Here is a 17,500-nt window from a genome sequence, read left to right on the forward strand (position 1 = left end):
AGAGAGAGAGAGAGAGAGAGAGAGAGAGAGAGAGAGAGAGAGAGAGAGAGAGAGAGAGAGAGAGACGAGAGAGAGAGAGAGAGAGATGCTTTACATCTATTAAAATCTTTAACATCACTTATGCTGCAAACAATTATTTAGCCATAGCACTCAGCCAAAAATTTGATAGAAGAGCAGGAATTTAACAATTAAATTAGTACCTTTATAGAAATTGGTGCAAGCATTACAGTTAGATAGGTCATGCTTAATACAATGTTTGGTTTTTGCATGCAGCATAGTTTCATGAATACAAGGCTTATAAAAGTGAAAGATGCATTGCTAATGATGAAAAGATACATATATTAAATTGCTACCAGCTACTGATATGAACAAATTGAACTAGACATTACTCGCATTGACTTTCATCGTGGTCATAGAGTTCAAGTAAGGTTTCCATATACAGAGGAACTGCTTTTCTTTTTTTGAGAATGGCAATTATTGGGAGCCTATATTTCTCCAGCCCTTTCAAAACTGCTACTCTTGGGTCTGGTTCATCCGCTTGTGGTTCTAATCTCAGGAACTCCTTGATTATCTGTAAAGATATAAGCATCAAATAATTATAAGTGAAGGTTACAGAGATGAGCATCTGCAATAACTGTACTTAGTTATGAGTGCTTATCTCCCGTCACTGAGGCCTTTGAGCCTGAGAGGGAGAATGGAAGTACCGGTAGTTAAATATCAATTACCTACTATAAAATATAAATAGCTATATACATTATAGCCCTACAAATAAAGTTGACAATTAGTAACAATATGTAGCAAAATCCATAAAGTGTACATATAAACACACTTACGCCATCAAGAGTCTGAATCCACAGGTACAAGTTCAGGATTTCTGCTACAAGAATGTTCCAATTGATTATTTTTTTGCGTCTCTCAGAGAGTGTCAACTGCATGAGGCGTTCAGCCTGAGGAAAATCATTTAAGTAAAATTAATTTTCATAAGTTGACTGTCCCACCAGCCTCCCTCTCTCCCTCATATATATATATATATATATATATATATATATATATATATATATATATATATATATATATATATATATATATATATATATATATATATATATATATATATATATATATATATATATACGAGCATCATTTTTCAGTGGCTATCCACCAGTACCATTGAAATTGCTTACATAAGAGCAGGTATTTTTAAACAACACCAGTAAAGAAGTCTCTGAAATATAAAAAAGATAAATCAAGCATACAGATATCACATACCTTATCTAACTCGGGATCTTTCTTCATCCAATGTAGAGCAAGCCACTGTCTATGTCTCTCTAATGACTCATCATCTTCTGAATGGGGCCTTGGTGGAAGGTAAGCCTTTACTCCACACATCAGTGGACACGTAGTCTCTTTTGGCGCTATGCAAGGGATCTTCTTTTTCCTTGACGTCACCTCAGTCACTGAGGAATCCTGCCTCTTTCTTGAATTCTGAAACTTGCGCTGGATGTGCAATTTCCATTGCAGCTGCAATTCATGCTCCTCGAGATCACTGTTTCTCAGGATGGCAGGAAATGATGTCAAAACAGCATTTGCCATATTCATATACTGTTCTGATGTTGGATAGCTGAAATATGATAATGATAATAATAATAACAATAATAATAATAATAATAATAATAATAATAATAATAATAATAATAATATATTATTATTATTAATAATAATGTCACAATACCTTGATATGTAATAATGATGATAACAATAATATAACTCATCCAAACACACTCAAAAGATTTAAAACACCCAAAATACACTACAACCCCCAAAACTCATCAAACACACCCAAAACACATCAAAACATCCAAAACACACTTAAAGCACCACTCAACACCACAAACACGCCACAAACACACCCTTAAAGACCCAAAACTACTTGCACACAATCAAATACACCTCAAAAGACCCGACACACACACCCAAACTCACCGAAACACTTAAAACAGAAAATAAACCCAAAACAAACTCACTACACCTCAATATACCCCCAAACACACAAAAACATCCCACAATATACTCAAAACACCCCACACGACTCAAACCACTTACAGTATAACTAAAAACATCCTAAACCACATTTAAAACACCCAAAATTCACCCAAAACACAATGATAACAGCAAATATACACCCAAAACACCCCTAAACACCACCAAAACACTGTAAACACCCCACAACATTCCTACATACATCCTAAACACGTAAAACACCCAAAACACACCAAATATTACAGAGAACTGCAGCGCAGCAAGGGAAACTAAGCTAAATATTGTTTACCTGTTTTGCCTCCTCCTCCATTTCTTTTTATTTCTTCCTTCACCTCTTTCATTTCTCTTATTTTCTTCCTTCTACTACAACTATCTACACGCCTGACTTTAGAAACAGCTGGAAACACTTGGAAAACACTGGAAATTACGGTAAATATTGAGGAGACACTGGAGCAGACCGAGTCCCGAATCCTTGATGACGTCACAGGCGGGGTGCCGGCGCCCCGCTGCCATACGTACGATACGTATTTCATTTTGAAATTGACCCATAGAAAAAATGAAGCTAGGCTCGAATGCATTATATATTCTGACTTGACAATTACTTTAATTAATATTCACAATATCAAAACACCTCCAGTCTCAGTAGTTATAAAGAAATATTATGTGAAATATGGAAAAAGTGTTGGAAATTTTGACACCATTAAAAACACTGAAAAGTCCACCTATTCCACTTTACACTGGTAAAACAACATTTTAAAAAATCTGAACTATTTTTAAAAATAATGAACACTTAGTTACAAGCTACAATAAAAAAATAAAGAAGTTAAAAAATGACAAAATTACCACTTTCAACGGGATAATAAGCCTTTTCAAATTCCACATACTTAACTCAACAGGAATGCAACATACTTTAAAAATCATAAACGATTTTTTGAAGCAATAAAATCTTCATTAAAGCCTCAAATAAAAAAGCGAAAAACCAGGCTGGGTAAATTTCACCGTACGAACTGCCCCTTATTTACATAAAAAAACAACACCAAATTCAGCACATTTACTTAACTGAAGCAAGAAAAACACTTCAAAAGCAACGAAATATTTTTAGAAACCATAAAATCTTACTATACAAGCCAAATAAATTAATTCAGAAAAATAAAAAAAATATTGGAACCAACAAGCCGGAACAGGTGCCAGTCCATCATGGCGGCCCTCGCCGGCGACCTCAGTGGGGGAGCCGGCGGCCATGTTGCCTTATTTATTCCTATATAACATCAAAACCAGGCAATGACGGATATATCTGACCAGCGGATATGAAGGCTAGATATGTGGATCCATCTTGTGATATGTTAGGCTTACAATAAGTGAGAGACGAGGCAAATAATGGCTAATAACACAGCTGACAGCTTGTTTACATATTGGCGAACATTAAATATCTGAATAAATTTCCAACTCTTTCCAGACTCAGACGTAAACAAAACCTAAATATAAATAATTAACCCCTAAAAAAACTAAATAACGAATAATGAATCCTAAATAAACGAATACAAGACACTACAGGGAGGATTAGGGTGTTGTGAAGGCAGTAAGGCTGACTGAGGAGCTAGAGACTGGCCCCGCTGGACTCACCTTACGTACTCGTGCCTCTCTGGTGATGCTTGACGGTGCTTGGTGCAGGAAGAAGGTGTCAGGAAGACGGAAACACTGGTTAATAGAGCGTGTAGGGCAAGATTGACCAGTGCTGACCAAAACACTGGAGCCAGCCAACCGCTCGCCGTGGTAACTCCCCAGCGCCACCTGTCACTGATCCAACACCCACCCACCCGCACACACACACACACACACACACACACAAAAGTTGACATGCTATCAAATAATATGTCAAATAATATAAATATCCTCACTTCCTGACTCTCCTTTCCCCACTCCACCCCCGATAAGTGATTATGAACGCAATCTTCACTCAGAGCGGCACCGTGTCACCGCAGCAAACACGAACCAGGGCAGAATAGGCTCAACTGAAATGCTCCTACACTCTCTCTCTCTCTCTCTCTCTCTCCTCACGACTGTTTTTCAAAGCTATAAAGATGATTATCAGGGTTTTCAATGGTGTTTCTCCTGTTATTAATGTAGAAATGTTGTTAATCTATCACTAAAACCGTAAAAATACCCTTGAAGACCTGTGCAACAACTGACAGAGAGAGAGAGAGAGAGAGAGAGAGAGAGAGAGAGAGAGAGAGAGAGAGAGAGAGATAACTAGCAATAACACTCACACACACATACACACACCAGTGCATTTATAAACCTTCAAATTTCCCGCACTTTTTCAATGTCTAGGAAGGAGGGAGCGCGAGAGGTAAGACGAGATATCCTACAAAGCCTAACATTTTTCCAAATATTACAGGACGGAGGGCAGATTTTCCTTTATGTTTTACTGACGTTCTACAAAAAAAAATAAATAACTAAATTACCATCGAACAAAGAAACAAGGGACAAAACATAAATAAACAATAGAAAAAATATTAAAACAGAAGAAAAACAACCACTAAAGAAATAAACTAACAGGAATGTTACGTATAGATGTGTGTGTGTGTGCGTGGATGATGATGATGGTAGTGATAATTATTTGATGATGAACTAGGAAAGATGAAGTTATCCATGGAGAAGCCTCAAACCACCACGGTTCTCATTAACAACAAAGCAACAACAACAAAAGCAGTCCAGTAACATCATAACAGCAACAATAACAATAAAGAACGCAACAAGACAGCCGTTGCAGTGTTTCTATAGCCGTGTGGTCAGGCTTAAACACTCCCTTCGTTCTCATCCCTCTTCACTCCCTTCGTTCTCTTCCCTCTTTACTCTACTCTCCCCCCCTCAGCCCTCCCGTTTACTCCCTGCGTCACTCCCATCGGCTACCACGTATTTGTCGGGTCAATATTTAAGTTCCCCGCCGCCTTTTGACCCTCATCCTCGTTATTAATGCAAGGAACCGATCTTCACAATGCCCTCCTGTCCCCGGCCCACTTCTGTGTATGTGTTCCTTTCCTCTCCACCTTGCCCAGCTCTTACACACCATCGTCCTATAACACAACCACTGCGATTTTATATTTTTGGTCAGCTGTACCGGTTCACTGCTTGTGTATATTCTTCTTCCGACAACCGTTATATTAATCATCGATCCATATTGGTATTACTGTTGTAACATTGTTTCTCTGTTTCAGGTGAGTGAGAGACGAAGAAACCTGGCCTCCTTTTCCACCTGTCCGGTAATACATGGCGGAAACGGCAGGTACAGTGAAAGTTGTTATATTCACGTGGGTGTGTGGTTGTCAAGGCCCGCGGGTAATAATGATAATTGACGAGCCTCTGTCTGCGTCACACCACCTTGGTAATGGCGGGAGGTAAGCCTGAAGTACTCCGAGATGGTGTAAGGAAAGTAAAAACTTAATTATTTTCTAGACAAAATGTCAATAATAGGAAATCACTGGCACACACACACACACACACACACACACGTTATCAAGGAAAGACAAAGGTAATTCCAGGTTCATCGTCCTTCTCTCGTTTACCACTTGTTTGGTTCACGATGGCTTCAGAGTCAAGTGTGGTTCAAGTGTTTCGTGACTTAGTACCGGCTCCCGTGTGCATTACCGTAATTTTCTGTCGTGGTTTGTTTGTTTTGTTTCCTTGACTGTCATTTAACACCGGTGCGTCTTTGTTTATTTGTTGTTGTTGTTTTTTTTTTTGACAAGTTTTACACAATTCATCTCTATACTGAAAGTCGTCCGTATTGTAAATAATACTGACTGAAAATAGGAAGCTTCGTAAGTAGTTAAAAAAAAATATATCGGAACAAAACCCATTTTCCTTACTATTGTACTCATCAGTACTGAAAACGAAGCAAAAAAGTGACTATAACTACTTTTTATGTATGATCAGGTCTGGATTTATGATGATGAATTACTGTTGTGTGTGTGTGTGTGTGTGTGTGTGTGTGTGTGTGTGTGTGTGTGTGTGTGTGCCCGCAGGAATGGAAGACTAATCATCCTCTCCTCCTCTGTGTGTATTGGGGGTGAGGCGTACTGGGAGAGACCGGATGTTGTCTCCCTCACGCTACACGAGTGATAAACAGGAGAGCTACCACTGACCAGCACATTAAATGGACGCAGGAAAAGTGTTGGCTGCATGTATACTAAAAGATAACAAAAAAACAAGCAAACAGATTTCTTCATTTACCAAAAGTACCTCACGTCAGCTGGCCCTGGGTGAGACTCAGGTTCAGTGTAGGTTTGCCTATGTCAACTTGGTAAGGTTTCAGAGCGTTTCAGAAAATCAATTCTTCTTCCTTGTTTTTCATCAGATCCGTTCTTTCTGCTCCCATGGAAGTGCACGTTACTCTCCGTGCCCTGCCAGTGTTCGTTCCCTCTCCTCCCCTGCTGGGACAAGGTCCTCGTTCTCTCCTGCCATGGGAAATTCCTCCTTCCCTGCCAGTGTCCACCATTCCTCTTCCTGCCAGTGTGCACCTCTCTTCCTTCCCTGAGACTGTCCGTCATTCTCATTCAAACTCTTGTCATCCCTCTTCCTCCACCATCAGCCAGGAGCCTTCGATTTTCCAGAGTCCCCTTTAAAACAAGGCCGCTCAGCAAACAACACGGCACCTTACGTCGAAATAGAGGCGCAACAGAATTAATCTTTCGCGTGCACACACACACACACACACACACACACACACACACACACACACACACACACACACACACACACACACACACACACACACACACACACACACACACACTACTGTCACTCCATTCAGTACTGCCACCTCACCGCCCAGTCTCCAGTTCTTGTCGGCCCATGAACACTTAGGTACCTTTCTTCCCTCCACCCTCCATGCCATAACTTAATTATACAAACTAATACCTAATACTGTGCAAGATTCGATTTTCTTTACATTCAGCTTTCTTCTTCCCTCTCGTTCAATTTGGTGCGCTGCTTTCCTCTACACCCCGCCGGTTTTTATTGGACCAAATTCATCAGTCCCTTTTCTCCCCTTCACCCCCTCCTCCCTTTTCCTCGCTCCCTCCCTCCCCTCTCGTCCCACGTCAATTCTCGATCTAATTTTGTGGGTGGAGGGATAGGCCCGCGTGGCCCACCCGGAGCGCCGCAAGAGGGAGCAAGTCAATGACCTTTCATTCACCTTCCTCTTTGTTACCTCGCATCGTCTTTATTCTCCCTCTCTCATGTCTTATGTCTCTCTCTCTCTCTCTCTCTCTCTCTCTCTCTCTCTCTCTCTCTCTCTCTCTCTCTCTCTCTCTCTCTCTCTCTCTCTCTCTCTCTCATTTCCTTTGATCTTATTCTGGTCGCGTTTTGGGGGGTTTTCTCCTTTACCTGCCCTTCCGTGTGTGTTCATTCCTTCCTCTATTTTCACTATTTTCACGCTTGCACACACACACACACACACACACACACACACACACACACACACACAGTTAGCATTTTATATCCGTGACACATTTCAGAATGCAATATATTGAAGCAGAGAAACGTCATTACTGAGCAGAAGTAGGTTTTTTTTTCTTCTCTCTCTCTTTTTTTTTTCAGCAAGTGTACCGACATTCCCTGATAGTGAAATCCAGAAAAAAAAAATATGTCTTGGTTTTTGTTTTCTTTCACAAGATCTGCAATAATGGTGGTGTTGATAATGATGATGATGATGATGATGATGATGATGATACTACAACTACTACTACTACTACTACTACTACTACTACTACTACTACTACTACTACTACTACTACTACTACTACTACTACTACTACTGCTGCTACCGCTACTATTACGACTTCTACTACAATTACTACTTCCCCTACGAACACCACCACTACCACCACCACCACCAACACCAGCAACAACAACAACAACAACAACAACAACAACAACAATAATAACAACAACAACAACAACAACAACACAACAAAACACACATGATGAAGCAAATAACAATAAGATAACAACAACTGTGGGAAGATTGATCACGTAAATGTACAGTGTTACATCACTCAGACTTCAGCGGTTACTTAGCAACGTGTGCACCGTGTTCCTGGAGAGAGAGAGAGAGAGAGAGAGAGAGAGAGAGAGAGAGAGAGAGAGAGAGAGAGAGAGAGAGAGAGAGATCTAGTCCAGAATTGAATTGAAACCTTCCTACAGAACAGTGTTGGAGTCTGCAGTGGCTTTGTTTTGTTATCTCGCTTCCTTTTTCCCAAACCATCAGTCGCTCTACCTACTGTTATTTTAATTCAGCTTCTTTTTCTCTTCTTTGTTGTTGGTGTTCTTGGTGGTGGTGGTGGTGGCGGTGGTGGTGGTGGTGGTGGTGGTGTTTTTTTTTTCTTCTTTTTCTTATTCTTATTTTTATTCCTCTTATTATTATTATTGTCCTTGTTTTTGTTCTTATTGTTTTTCTTGTTCTTGTTCTTGTTCTTGTTCTTTGTTGCTTTTGTTGTTGTTGTTGTTGTTGTTGTTGTTGTTGTTGTTATATTGGTTCTTCTTCTTTTTCTTCTTCTTCTTCATCTTCTTCTTCTTCTTCTTCTTCTTCTTCTTCTTCTTCTTCTTCTTCTTCTTCTTCTTCTTCTTCTTCTTCTTCTTCTTTGTTTTTGTTGTTGTTGTTGTTGTTGTTGTCGTTGTTGTTCTGGTGGTGTTGGTCGTGGTGGTGGTGATCGTGGTGGTGGTTCTTCCTCTTCTTCTTCTTCTTCTCCTCCTCCTCCTCCTCCTCCTCCTCCTCCTCCTCCTCCTCCTCCTTCCTCCTCCTGGATGAAAACTTTACCTGGCGGTCCTTTTAACAATTTACCGTCTCACTGAGGGTGCTAATTCCGTGGCTCCCGCTTGAGAATTAAAAAGTAATGCTGCTGTTTTTTAAGTCACTTTCTCAGCCGTTTCCATTCTTATCTCTCACCGAAGTAATGATATTTTCTTCTTTCCTTTCCTTTTTCCTTGCCTTCTTAACTCCTTTTATTTATTGCTTCCCTCCTCATTTCCACTCTTTAAAAGTGGAAACGAATTACTAAGTTGGCGAATCTCTGAAGTTGGAGAGAGAGAGAGAGAGAGAGAGAGAGAGAGAGAGAGAGAGAGAGAGAGAGAGAGAGAGAGAGAATTAATGGGATAGAAGAGCAGAGTGGTGTCTCCATTGAGTGGGTGGTTGAGAGTGAGCTGCAGCGTGAAGGATGGGGCTGCGGAAGGAGTGTGGCGTGCAGTGCGGAGTGAGCGATGTGGCTGTATGATTAAGCGCTGCGTTAAATGAAATATGAGTAATGATGCGAGAGAATAAGTGTAATGTGCGTTGAGTGACTGCGCGAGTGTGTGAGCGGCTGAGTGAGAGAGTGAGTGACTGAGTGGGTGTGTGATATGACAGGAGGGAGGGGAGGGCATAGCAGAAAAACGCGTACATGAGTGACGGATGGTGAGTGATGGCGGAGGGGTTGCAGGGATGGCCAGTTGATGGTAGAATGCTCCAGCTTCACCTGTTCCTCTGTGACGCTCAGTGGAGGCTGCAGCATCGGCCGTGCTAGTCTTTTCATCTCGCTGCTGGAGGTGAGAGCAGTTTGACGTGTGCTATTTAAAATCCATGACGAAAGTAATTAAATACAGTTATCTACATTTTTTCTAATATAACTCTCATATCAAGTGTGCCTTTTGCCTCGTTTAAAACCATTTCTTGTCTTCTTTTATGGAACATTACTGGAAAGCCGGGAAACAAGAGGAGTAAGAGGAGAGAAAGGTGCAGAGTGGAGAGAGAGAGAGAGAGAGAGAGAGAGAGAGAGAGAGAGAGAGAGAGAGAGAGAGAGAGAGAGAGAGAGAGAGAGAGAGAGAGAGAGAGTTATGTGTTTAGATTTCGGCATGCATCTGTTTCATCCCTGGTGCGTGAAGGGAAGAGGAAGGGAAGCAACAAGACAGATTGGAGGAAGTGTGTCTTGAGACGTAAATATTTGCTTTCCTTTCCTGCAATGTTGTCAGGGTTGTGAGAGGCAGCACGCGGCTCACCTGTCTCTGTCACCATCACCTTCACCCCTGGACAGTGCTCACGGTCCACTGTGCGTCCGCTTCAGTTTTGCTGCATTTAATTTCACAGTAATATTGGAAACTGTTCATAATAAAATCTTTGTCTTGGTAAAGATAAAAAAAATAAAACACAAAACACCTGCCGGACTTTCTCCCCCCTCCTCTCTCTCTCTCTCTCTCTCTCTCTCTCTCTCTCTCTCTCTCTCTCTCTCTCTCTCTCTCTCTCTCTCTCTCTCTCTCTCTCTCTTAAAAAATATATATAAATATATATATATATATATATATATATATATATATATATATATATATATATATATATATATATATATATATATATATATATATATATATATATATATATATATATATATATATATATATATATATATATATATATAACTAGTAAAAGAGTCCAAGGTATCATTACGCTGATTATTCAGCATAAAGAGACAAATTACTGTTGTTATAGAAAACTAAGTTCTCCATTAAAATTTTGCATGGGTTAAGTTAAGCTTAATTAGAGTAAATGAGTTGCATTCAGAGGCAATTAAGCTGTCATGTATTGTAAAAAGTATTCCAAAACCTTGGCGTGCAACAAGGTAGCTGCGTAAAGCCAAAGGGGCTACTTGTGGAAGTTTTATATATATATATATATATATATATATATATATATATATATATATATATATATATATATATATATATATATATATATATAATATATATATATATATATATATATATATATATATATATATATATATATATATATATATATATATATATATATATATATATATATATATATATATATTACTGCTTTAACGGCTAAAGAATAGGGATAACATTTTCTCGTAATGCCGTGCCCGAGAAGAACAAGGCGTGCATGAGCGGAGAGAAAGGTCAATTTATTTTCAAGGTGTCTTGATACTTCTCCTTTGAAGTAGTTCAAGTCGGAGGCGTGGATAGATGCGGAAATAGGAAGAGAGTTCCAGAGTTTACCAATAAGAGGAATAAGAGTGAAATTGCTAGTTAACTCTGCACTATTAGAGTGGACAAAACAGGGATAAGACTGAATACAGAGTGTTGTCCAACGTGGCCGCGTAAGGGACGTTAGGGAAGAATGTAATCAGCAATTTCGGAAATGCATTAACCATGGAAATGATGGTAGAAGATAGTAAGAGATGAAATCTTACGTCGGTGAGTGAGAGAACCAAGGCTGTCTGTTACAATTAGAGAAGAGGAATCTTTAGAGTAAGCAACTGAAAGGAGGTGAAGTACTGGCCGAGGCCCCACGGAATGAATTTTAACAGATGTGAAATTCCTAATTGAGATTTTTAGTAAAGGATAATCCAAGTATATTGAGTGTAGAAGAGGGAGGAAGTTATGTATCCTTGTAGGAATGTTCGTCTGGAAGGTTGTGAAGAGTGGGCACTTCAATGAACATGGATTTTTGAGGCACTAAGCAACACGAGATATCCTCTGCTCCATTCTAAGATAACAGAAAGATCAGAATTTAGACTGTGATTGGCTTGTCTACATGAATTGTTTAATTCCCACCGCGTTGGGCGTCTGGCAAAGAGCGTTAAGAAATGCAGGGTGGAGTCGTCAGCCTAAAAATTAATAGGAAAAAAGTTTGATTGATACGATCATTAATGAAGAATGGAAACAGGGTGGATGATAGGACAGAACCATTTGAACCTTCTTGATAAATGGGTTTAGAAGAATGTTACCATTGCAGCGATAGAATGGCCTGAAAGGAAATTGGAGATGAAGGTGAAGAAAGATGGAGAGAAACCGTATGAAGGAAGTTTCCAGATTAACGATTTATGCCAGACTGTATCAAAAGTTTGACATGTTTGATGTATTAGGAATGGTTTCATGGGAATACCTGAGAGAGGAAGACTGAGATTCAGTAAGAAGAGCTGGAAGATTATCAGTTTAAGGAATCCATACTGACTCAGATAGAAGGTTGTATGCAGATACAGTTTCTGAATCTTCCTGTTAAGGATAGACTCAGACTCAAAAAGTTTTAGAAAGACAGGAAATCAAAGCACAGTTACGGAGAACGATACAAGAGACTCCATTAGGACCATAAGCCTTCCGGGAATGAAGACCAAAGAGGGCACAGGAAACACAGAGGAACAGGAAACAGAGAGGGCAGGTGAAGGAGACACAAGCCCTGTGGAGCAGACAGCAAATGTCTTACAGAAGAGTTAAGCTTTGGAGGTGAAGAAGATAGCAGTGGAGTCGTCTGGATGAAACAGAACCGGAAAGATAACGAAAATGTATAGATATATTTGGCTAGATTCCAGAGATCACGAGTTGATGTTGTTGCTGTTGAAAGTAGAACATAAATATGGCAAGGTATGTACATGGACATAAGACACTGCTCAGTATAATCCTGCTGATACACGAGTGTCACTAATTTGTTGAATAAATTTAGAGCGATACAAAAACTAGCAGGAAGTATAACATTTTATTTGAGCAGCAAGGCGTGATAAAAAAAAAAAAAGTTTTATACTCACTGTACTTATAATACAGTATTTTTGTTTTTGTGAACAGTCTCCGGAGTCTAGACTTAGCCAAGGGCGCTCCTTCCCTCACTCTCTGACGTGCACTGGGACGCTAAAATACTTCTCAAAAAAGATGAAATTAACTGAAGTTAATCTTTCCTCTAGGAGATTACTTCCTGCAGAGAGAGAGAGAGAGAGAGAGAGAGAGAGAGAGAGAGAGAGAGAGAGAGAGAGAGAGAGAGAGAGAGAGAGAGAGAGAGAGAGAGAGAAAACACTAGACGGATAGGCACAGACAAACAGACAGACAGATGGAAATTAATACAGAAACACAGACACAAAACAAGGCAGACATACATAAAGACAGACAGAAATGCTGTGCATCATATAGTATTATACTGCGTAGGCAAAAAAACTGAAAATATGTGTGTTCCAATACTACATAAATTTTATAGCTTAATATATCGCCATAAAAATAAAAACCTGACAATTTTTATGAACAAATGAAAGAAGCAAATGAAAAAAAATCTCTGAAAGTTTTGACAGAGCTTTGTTGCGCTTGAAAAAATAAGTTATACAAATGAGACAGGCGGACAGCTAGACGGGTAGATAGATAGCCAGGCGGGCAGCGAGGCAAGCAGACAGGCAAGGAGACAGAGAGACACACAAACAGGCAGAAACATATACAGACAGACAGACAGACAGACAGGCAATATTAGATCAGAATATTTCAAGAGATGAGAAAAGAAGTGTTGATTAAATTAATGTAATGACGTGTGTTTCCAAAGAGGCGAGGCACGTGGGCTGGGACGGGAGAAAGGTTTCTGTACTAAATGAACACACTAGAAAGGCTGGAAAGAAAGACTTGATATGACGTAGACCTTGTTTAATTAATCAAAGCTGCACCTCAACAACATAAAGATAACTGAGCCTCCCTCTCCACTGCACCTTTTACTGAAACACTGATTCAGAATGTTTAATGAAGTGGGGGATGATTTTTTACAGCATAATAAATAGTTTTCCCGGAGCTGTTTAGTATTTCATGTCAGTTTTTTTTTTTTTTCTTCTTCTTTTTCGTTACCCTCCATTTCATACGTACACTTCATCCCCTCACCTGTAATCCTGCCTCCCCGCTCCCTGCTCATCTCCTCGCCTTTGTTTATTCTATCGTACGTCTCTTGCGTTAGATAGCTTACCTTGACAACTACAAATAACTTTCTTTTTCTTCTTCGTCTTCGTCTTCTTCGTCTTCTTCGTCTTCGTCTTCTTCGTCTTCTCCTTCTTCGTCTTCTTCGTCTTCGTCTTCTTCTTCTTCGTCTTCTTTTTTTTTCTTTGTTGTTGTTCTGGTGGTGGCAGTGGTAGTAATAGTGGTGGTTCTTCTTCCTTTTCTTCTTCTTCTTCTTCGTCTTCTTCTTTGCCCCTTTTGGTGTCAGCCGCGCTTCTATGTTGTCGGCAATACTTCTTGTCTTGTGTGTCCTCTTTCTCCAAGCCCTGTTGTCTCATATCTCTCTCCCCAGTTAAGCCTCTATCTTCCCCTAGTTCTTCTTCCCGCTGCTTGGCTCCTCCTTGCCACCCTCACTGGATGACCCTCTTTCATCCTGGCCACACGTTCAAACCATCTCACAAGCGTTTCTCTCTCCTTCTGCACAATTGATACATCTCCTGCCTTCATTCTACTGTAAAGTCCTCACTCCTACTTCTTTCTCTCAATGACACTCCCATCAGGCATTGCAGCATTCTCATTTCTATCCTTTCCAGTTGTTTCTCCTCATTCCTTGCACAAACAACCTCGCAATGGCTGACTGGAGTGTTATTGCTTGTTATTTTGTATTAGTTTGTTTTCCTTTAATCCACTCCTTCCCTGTCCACTGTCGTTGTATACAAGTGGTGCAGGTGTGTTCGTTCTAATCTGTGCAGGGTGGTGTTTCTTCTCCATCTCGTCTGCTTGTGCTGGCTGGAGACGAGCGGTGTTGAGAGAATGACGGTGACTGAAGGGAGAAAGAGGGAAGGCAGTACAAGAAAGAGGAAATGTAACAGAAGAAGAATGTAAAGAAAATAAGAAGAGAGAGAGAGAGAGAGAGAGAGAGAGAGAGAGAGAGAGAGAGAGAGAGAGAGAGAGAGAGAGAGAGGGAGAGAGAGGGAGAGAGAGAGAGACATAGAGAGAGACATAGAGAGGAGGGGGGAAGGAAATGTAGGGAGAGAGGAAGAGATATACAGATTACAGCTGCACTTTTTTTTTTTTTTTTGAGGAAGAAAACGTGAACCTGTAAGAAAAAGAAAAAAAAAGAGAGAAAACGAAATATGAAGTGGAAAAAGAAGTAGAGGGGGGGAAGGGGGACTCATAGTTTTCTCGTTCTTACTTGTCTTGAGAGCAGCTGGCGGCGCTCTCAGCCTGCTGGAGGAAGACCCTCAACAATGTTCTGTGCCTGGAGGTGTGGAGAAGGAAGGGGAAACAGGTGCTCATTAGAAAGAGAAAAAGAAAGAAATTCATAAAAAAATAGACAACTGGAGAGAGAGAGAGAGAGAGAGAGAGAGAGAGAGAGAGAGAGAGAGAGAGAGAGAGAGAGAGAGAGAGAGAGAGAGAGAGAGAGAGAGAGAGAATTAATAATGAAGATGTTTGGAGGTGAGAATGACATAAGCAGATGAAAGTTATTACGGCCTGACAAGGAATAACTGCTTCTTAAGAGGAATGTGTCAGACAGACGACAAACCTTAATTAGAAATGTTATTTGATATGATACTGAGCCGTAAAACCATCGTCATATATATACATTTCTTTTTTCGTAACTTACCTAACTCTCTTATTGTTTACTATTTTCTTTCCTTACCTTTCAGTAACACACACACAAAATCCCAATCTTCGCATTCCACCAATACCATCTCCATTTGCTTCCACCCATTCTCTACACGAGTATCTGTTTTCCCGCCCTTCCCTTTGATCTGAATTTACATCTTAATCTGACCACCCTTTGTTTCCTTGGTATTTCCTCCACCTGCATCAATTCCACATCGTTTTCTTTTACCATGTCTTCAATTTTGCTCCTCTCCTATACCACTGCCCTCCTCCGTGCACTGTTACCTAAAACTACCATTATATTCGTTGTTTTCTTGGTATCCACTTCACCTGCATCCATTCCACATCATTTTCTTTACCATGTCTAAGTCTTCCTCCTTCCTTACCACTGCCGTCTTCCGTGCACTGTTACCTAAACTACTCCTTATATTCTGAGCACTGATAACTTCCTTGACTCTCATCTCCTTTACTTACTTTACTGTAACAGGTGATGACAATTGTTCCGCTCCATTATAGACTCAATAGTGACATTTATCTCTTGCTGAATGACTTGAAGAGGTTAAAGATGCGCTGAATAATTATTAACCGTTCTTACAGCTCACCTACTTATTTATTTTCTGTAATTTCAAACATCAGTCTCTCCTTTTTTCCTTACATTGCAAGCCCCTCTAAAATATTCTGTCTCAATCTCTCTCTCTCTCTCTCTCTCTCTCTCTCTCTCTCTCCTCTTCTCTCTCTCTCTCTCTCTCTCTCTCTCTCTCTCCTCTCTCTCTCTCTCTCTCTCTCTCTCTCTATCTATCTATCTATCTATCTTTCTATTTAATCTATCTATCTATCTATCTCTATCTATCTCCCTATCTATCTATCTATCTATCTATCTATCTATCTACCTATCTATCTCTATCTCTCTATCCACCTTCCCTTCTCGTCCTCCTATCCTTTACTTACAAAGGTCTCTACTTTTCCTAACCATCTTCATAAATTCTCAAGTAGAACCCCTCCTCCTCTTAACATCTCCCGGCTCCCCCCCAGCACCTTTCCTCTTACCCTCATTTTTTGCCGCACACATCTTCACACACTGCCTCATCCTCCTTCGTGACCTCCCCCACCCTCCCACTCCTCCTCCTCCTCCTCCCCGCCATTGTGACAACCTTATATTATATTTTGAAGTAAAAGATAAGAGGGTTTGCACGCCTTGGTGGAAATAAATTACAAGGGTAGCAACTGACAAAGAAAAAAAAAAAAGATGGAGCGGCATGCGGACCAATGAGCATCCAGAGTTGTGCTGACGTCACTAAGAAGAACTGCTGTCATTGGTCGGTTGTGTTATTGAGGAATGTGTTGCGATGCGTCGGAGATAGAAGGCTGCTGCTACTTTGTGTGTGTGTGTGTGTGTGTGTGTGTGTGTGTGTGTGTGTGTGTGTGTGCCCTTTTTACCTATAGGGCGAAATCCCATTGTATATTCTCCATGACTGAATTGGCTCGGCTCTCGGAATTCTTTATCTCTTATTTGTTTATCCTCTCTCTCTCTCTCTCTCTCTCTCTCTCTCTCTCTCTCTCTCTCTCTCTCTCTCTCTCTCTCTCTCTCTCTCTCTCTGCTTGTATGGTATCTTTTACACTCTTTCTGTTCTACCGCCTCGCTTTATCCCTCTCGTCTATAATTTTTCTCGTTCTAGATCCGTTTTCTATGTTTCCTCTTTTCTTCCGTTCCCCCTGTAGTTCTTCCCTCCTTTGTGCCATTCTTCTTCCTCTTTGCTTCCGTATTTATTATTTTCTTCCTCTTATTCGTCCATTCAGATCTCAGGAGCTTTAAAACTACGAGGTCAGGCAGAAATGAGAAATGTGAGCTGGTCATCGGGTATTTGGAGGAGAAAATATACTAGGGAAATGAAAGAAAGAGTTGTACTAGGGAGGAAAAAATGTCACTTGAAAATATGTCACAGTTTCTATATTATGAGAAATGGCAGATGAAAATGATGGTATGATTTATTTGATGTTTTTTATCTATTTTTTTTTTTTTTCGTGATGTTTATTTTATATTACGTATGTTATCCTCTGATGTTCATTATTTTATCCTGAAATCTGGAATATGTTGCTATCT

General features: G+C 40.1%; 2 protein-coding genes across 3 annotated transcripts in view; one reads left to right on the plus strand and one right to left on the minus strand.

The window, feature by feature from the left end:
• The window catches only part of LOC135101817 (uncharacterized), a 5,707-nt gene extending 1,605 nt beyond the window's left edge, over window positions 1-4,102 (minus strand). The window contains exons 1-4 of one of the 2 annotated variants that reach the window (XM_064006107.1): window positions 3,664-4,102; window positions 1,270-1,621; window positions 834-947; window positions 390-571 (exon numbers count right to left, since the gene is read on the minus strand). In XM_064006107.1, coding sequence (XP_063862177.1) covers window positions 390-571; window positions 834-947; window positions 1,270-1,621; window positions 3,664-3,899 — 884 coding nt within the window. In that variant the 5' untranslated portion in view covers window positions 3,900-4,102. The remainder of the gene's footprint in view (window positions 1-389; window positions 572-833; window positions 948-1,269; window positions 1,622-3,663) is intronic. The other variant, XR_010269381.1, reaches the window with a different exon arrangement.
• The window catches only part of LOC135101896 (potassium voltage-gated channel subfamily KQT member 1-like), a 239,177-nt gene that overhangs the window by 43,713 nt on the left and 177,964 nt on the right, over window positions 1-17,500 (plus strand). The window lies entirely within an intron of this gene.

This window comes from Scylla paramamosain, chromosome 7 (assembly GCF_035594125.1).
Source record: "Scylla paramamosain isolate STU-SP2022 chromosome 7, ASM3559412v1, whole genome shotgun sequence".
Lineage (NCBI taxonomy): Eukaryota > Metazoa > Arthropoda > Malacostraca > Decapoda > Portunidae > Scylla > Scylla paramamosain.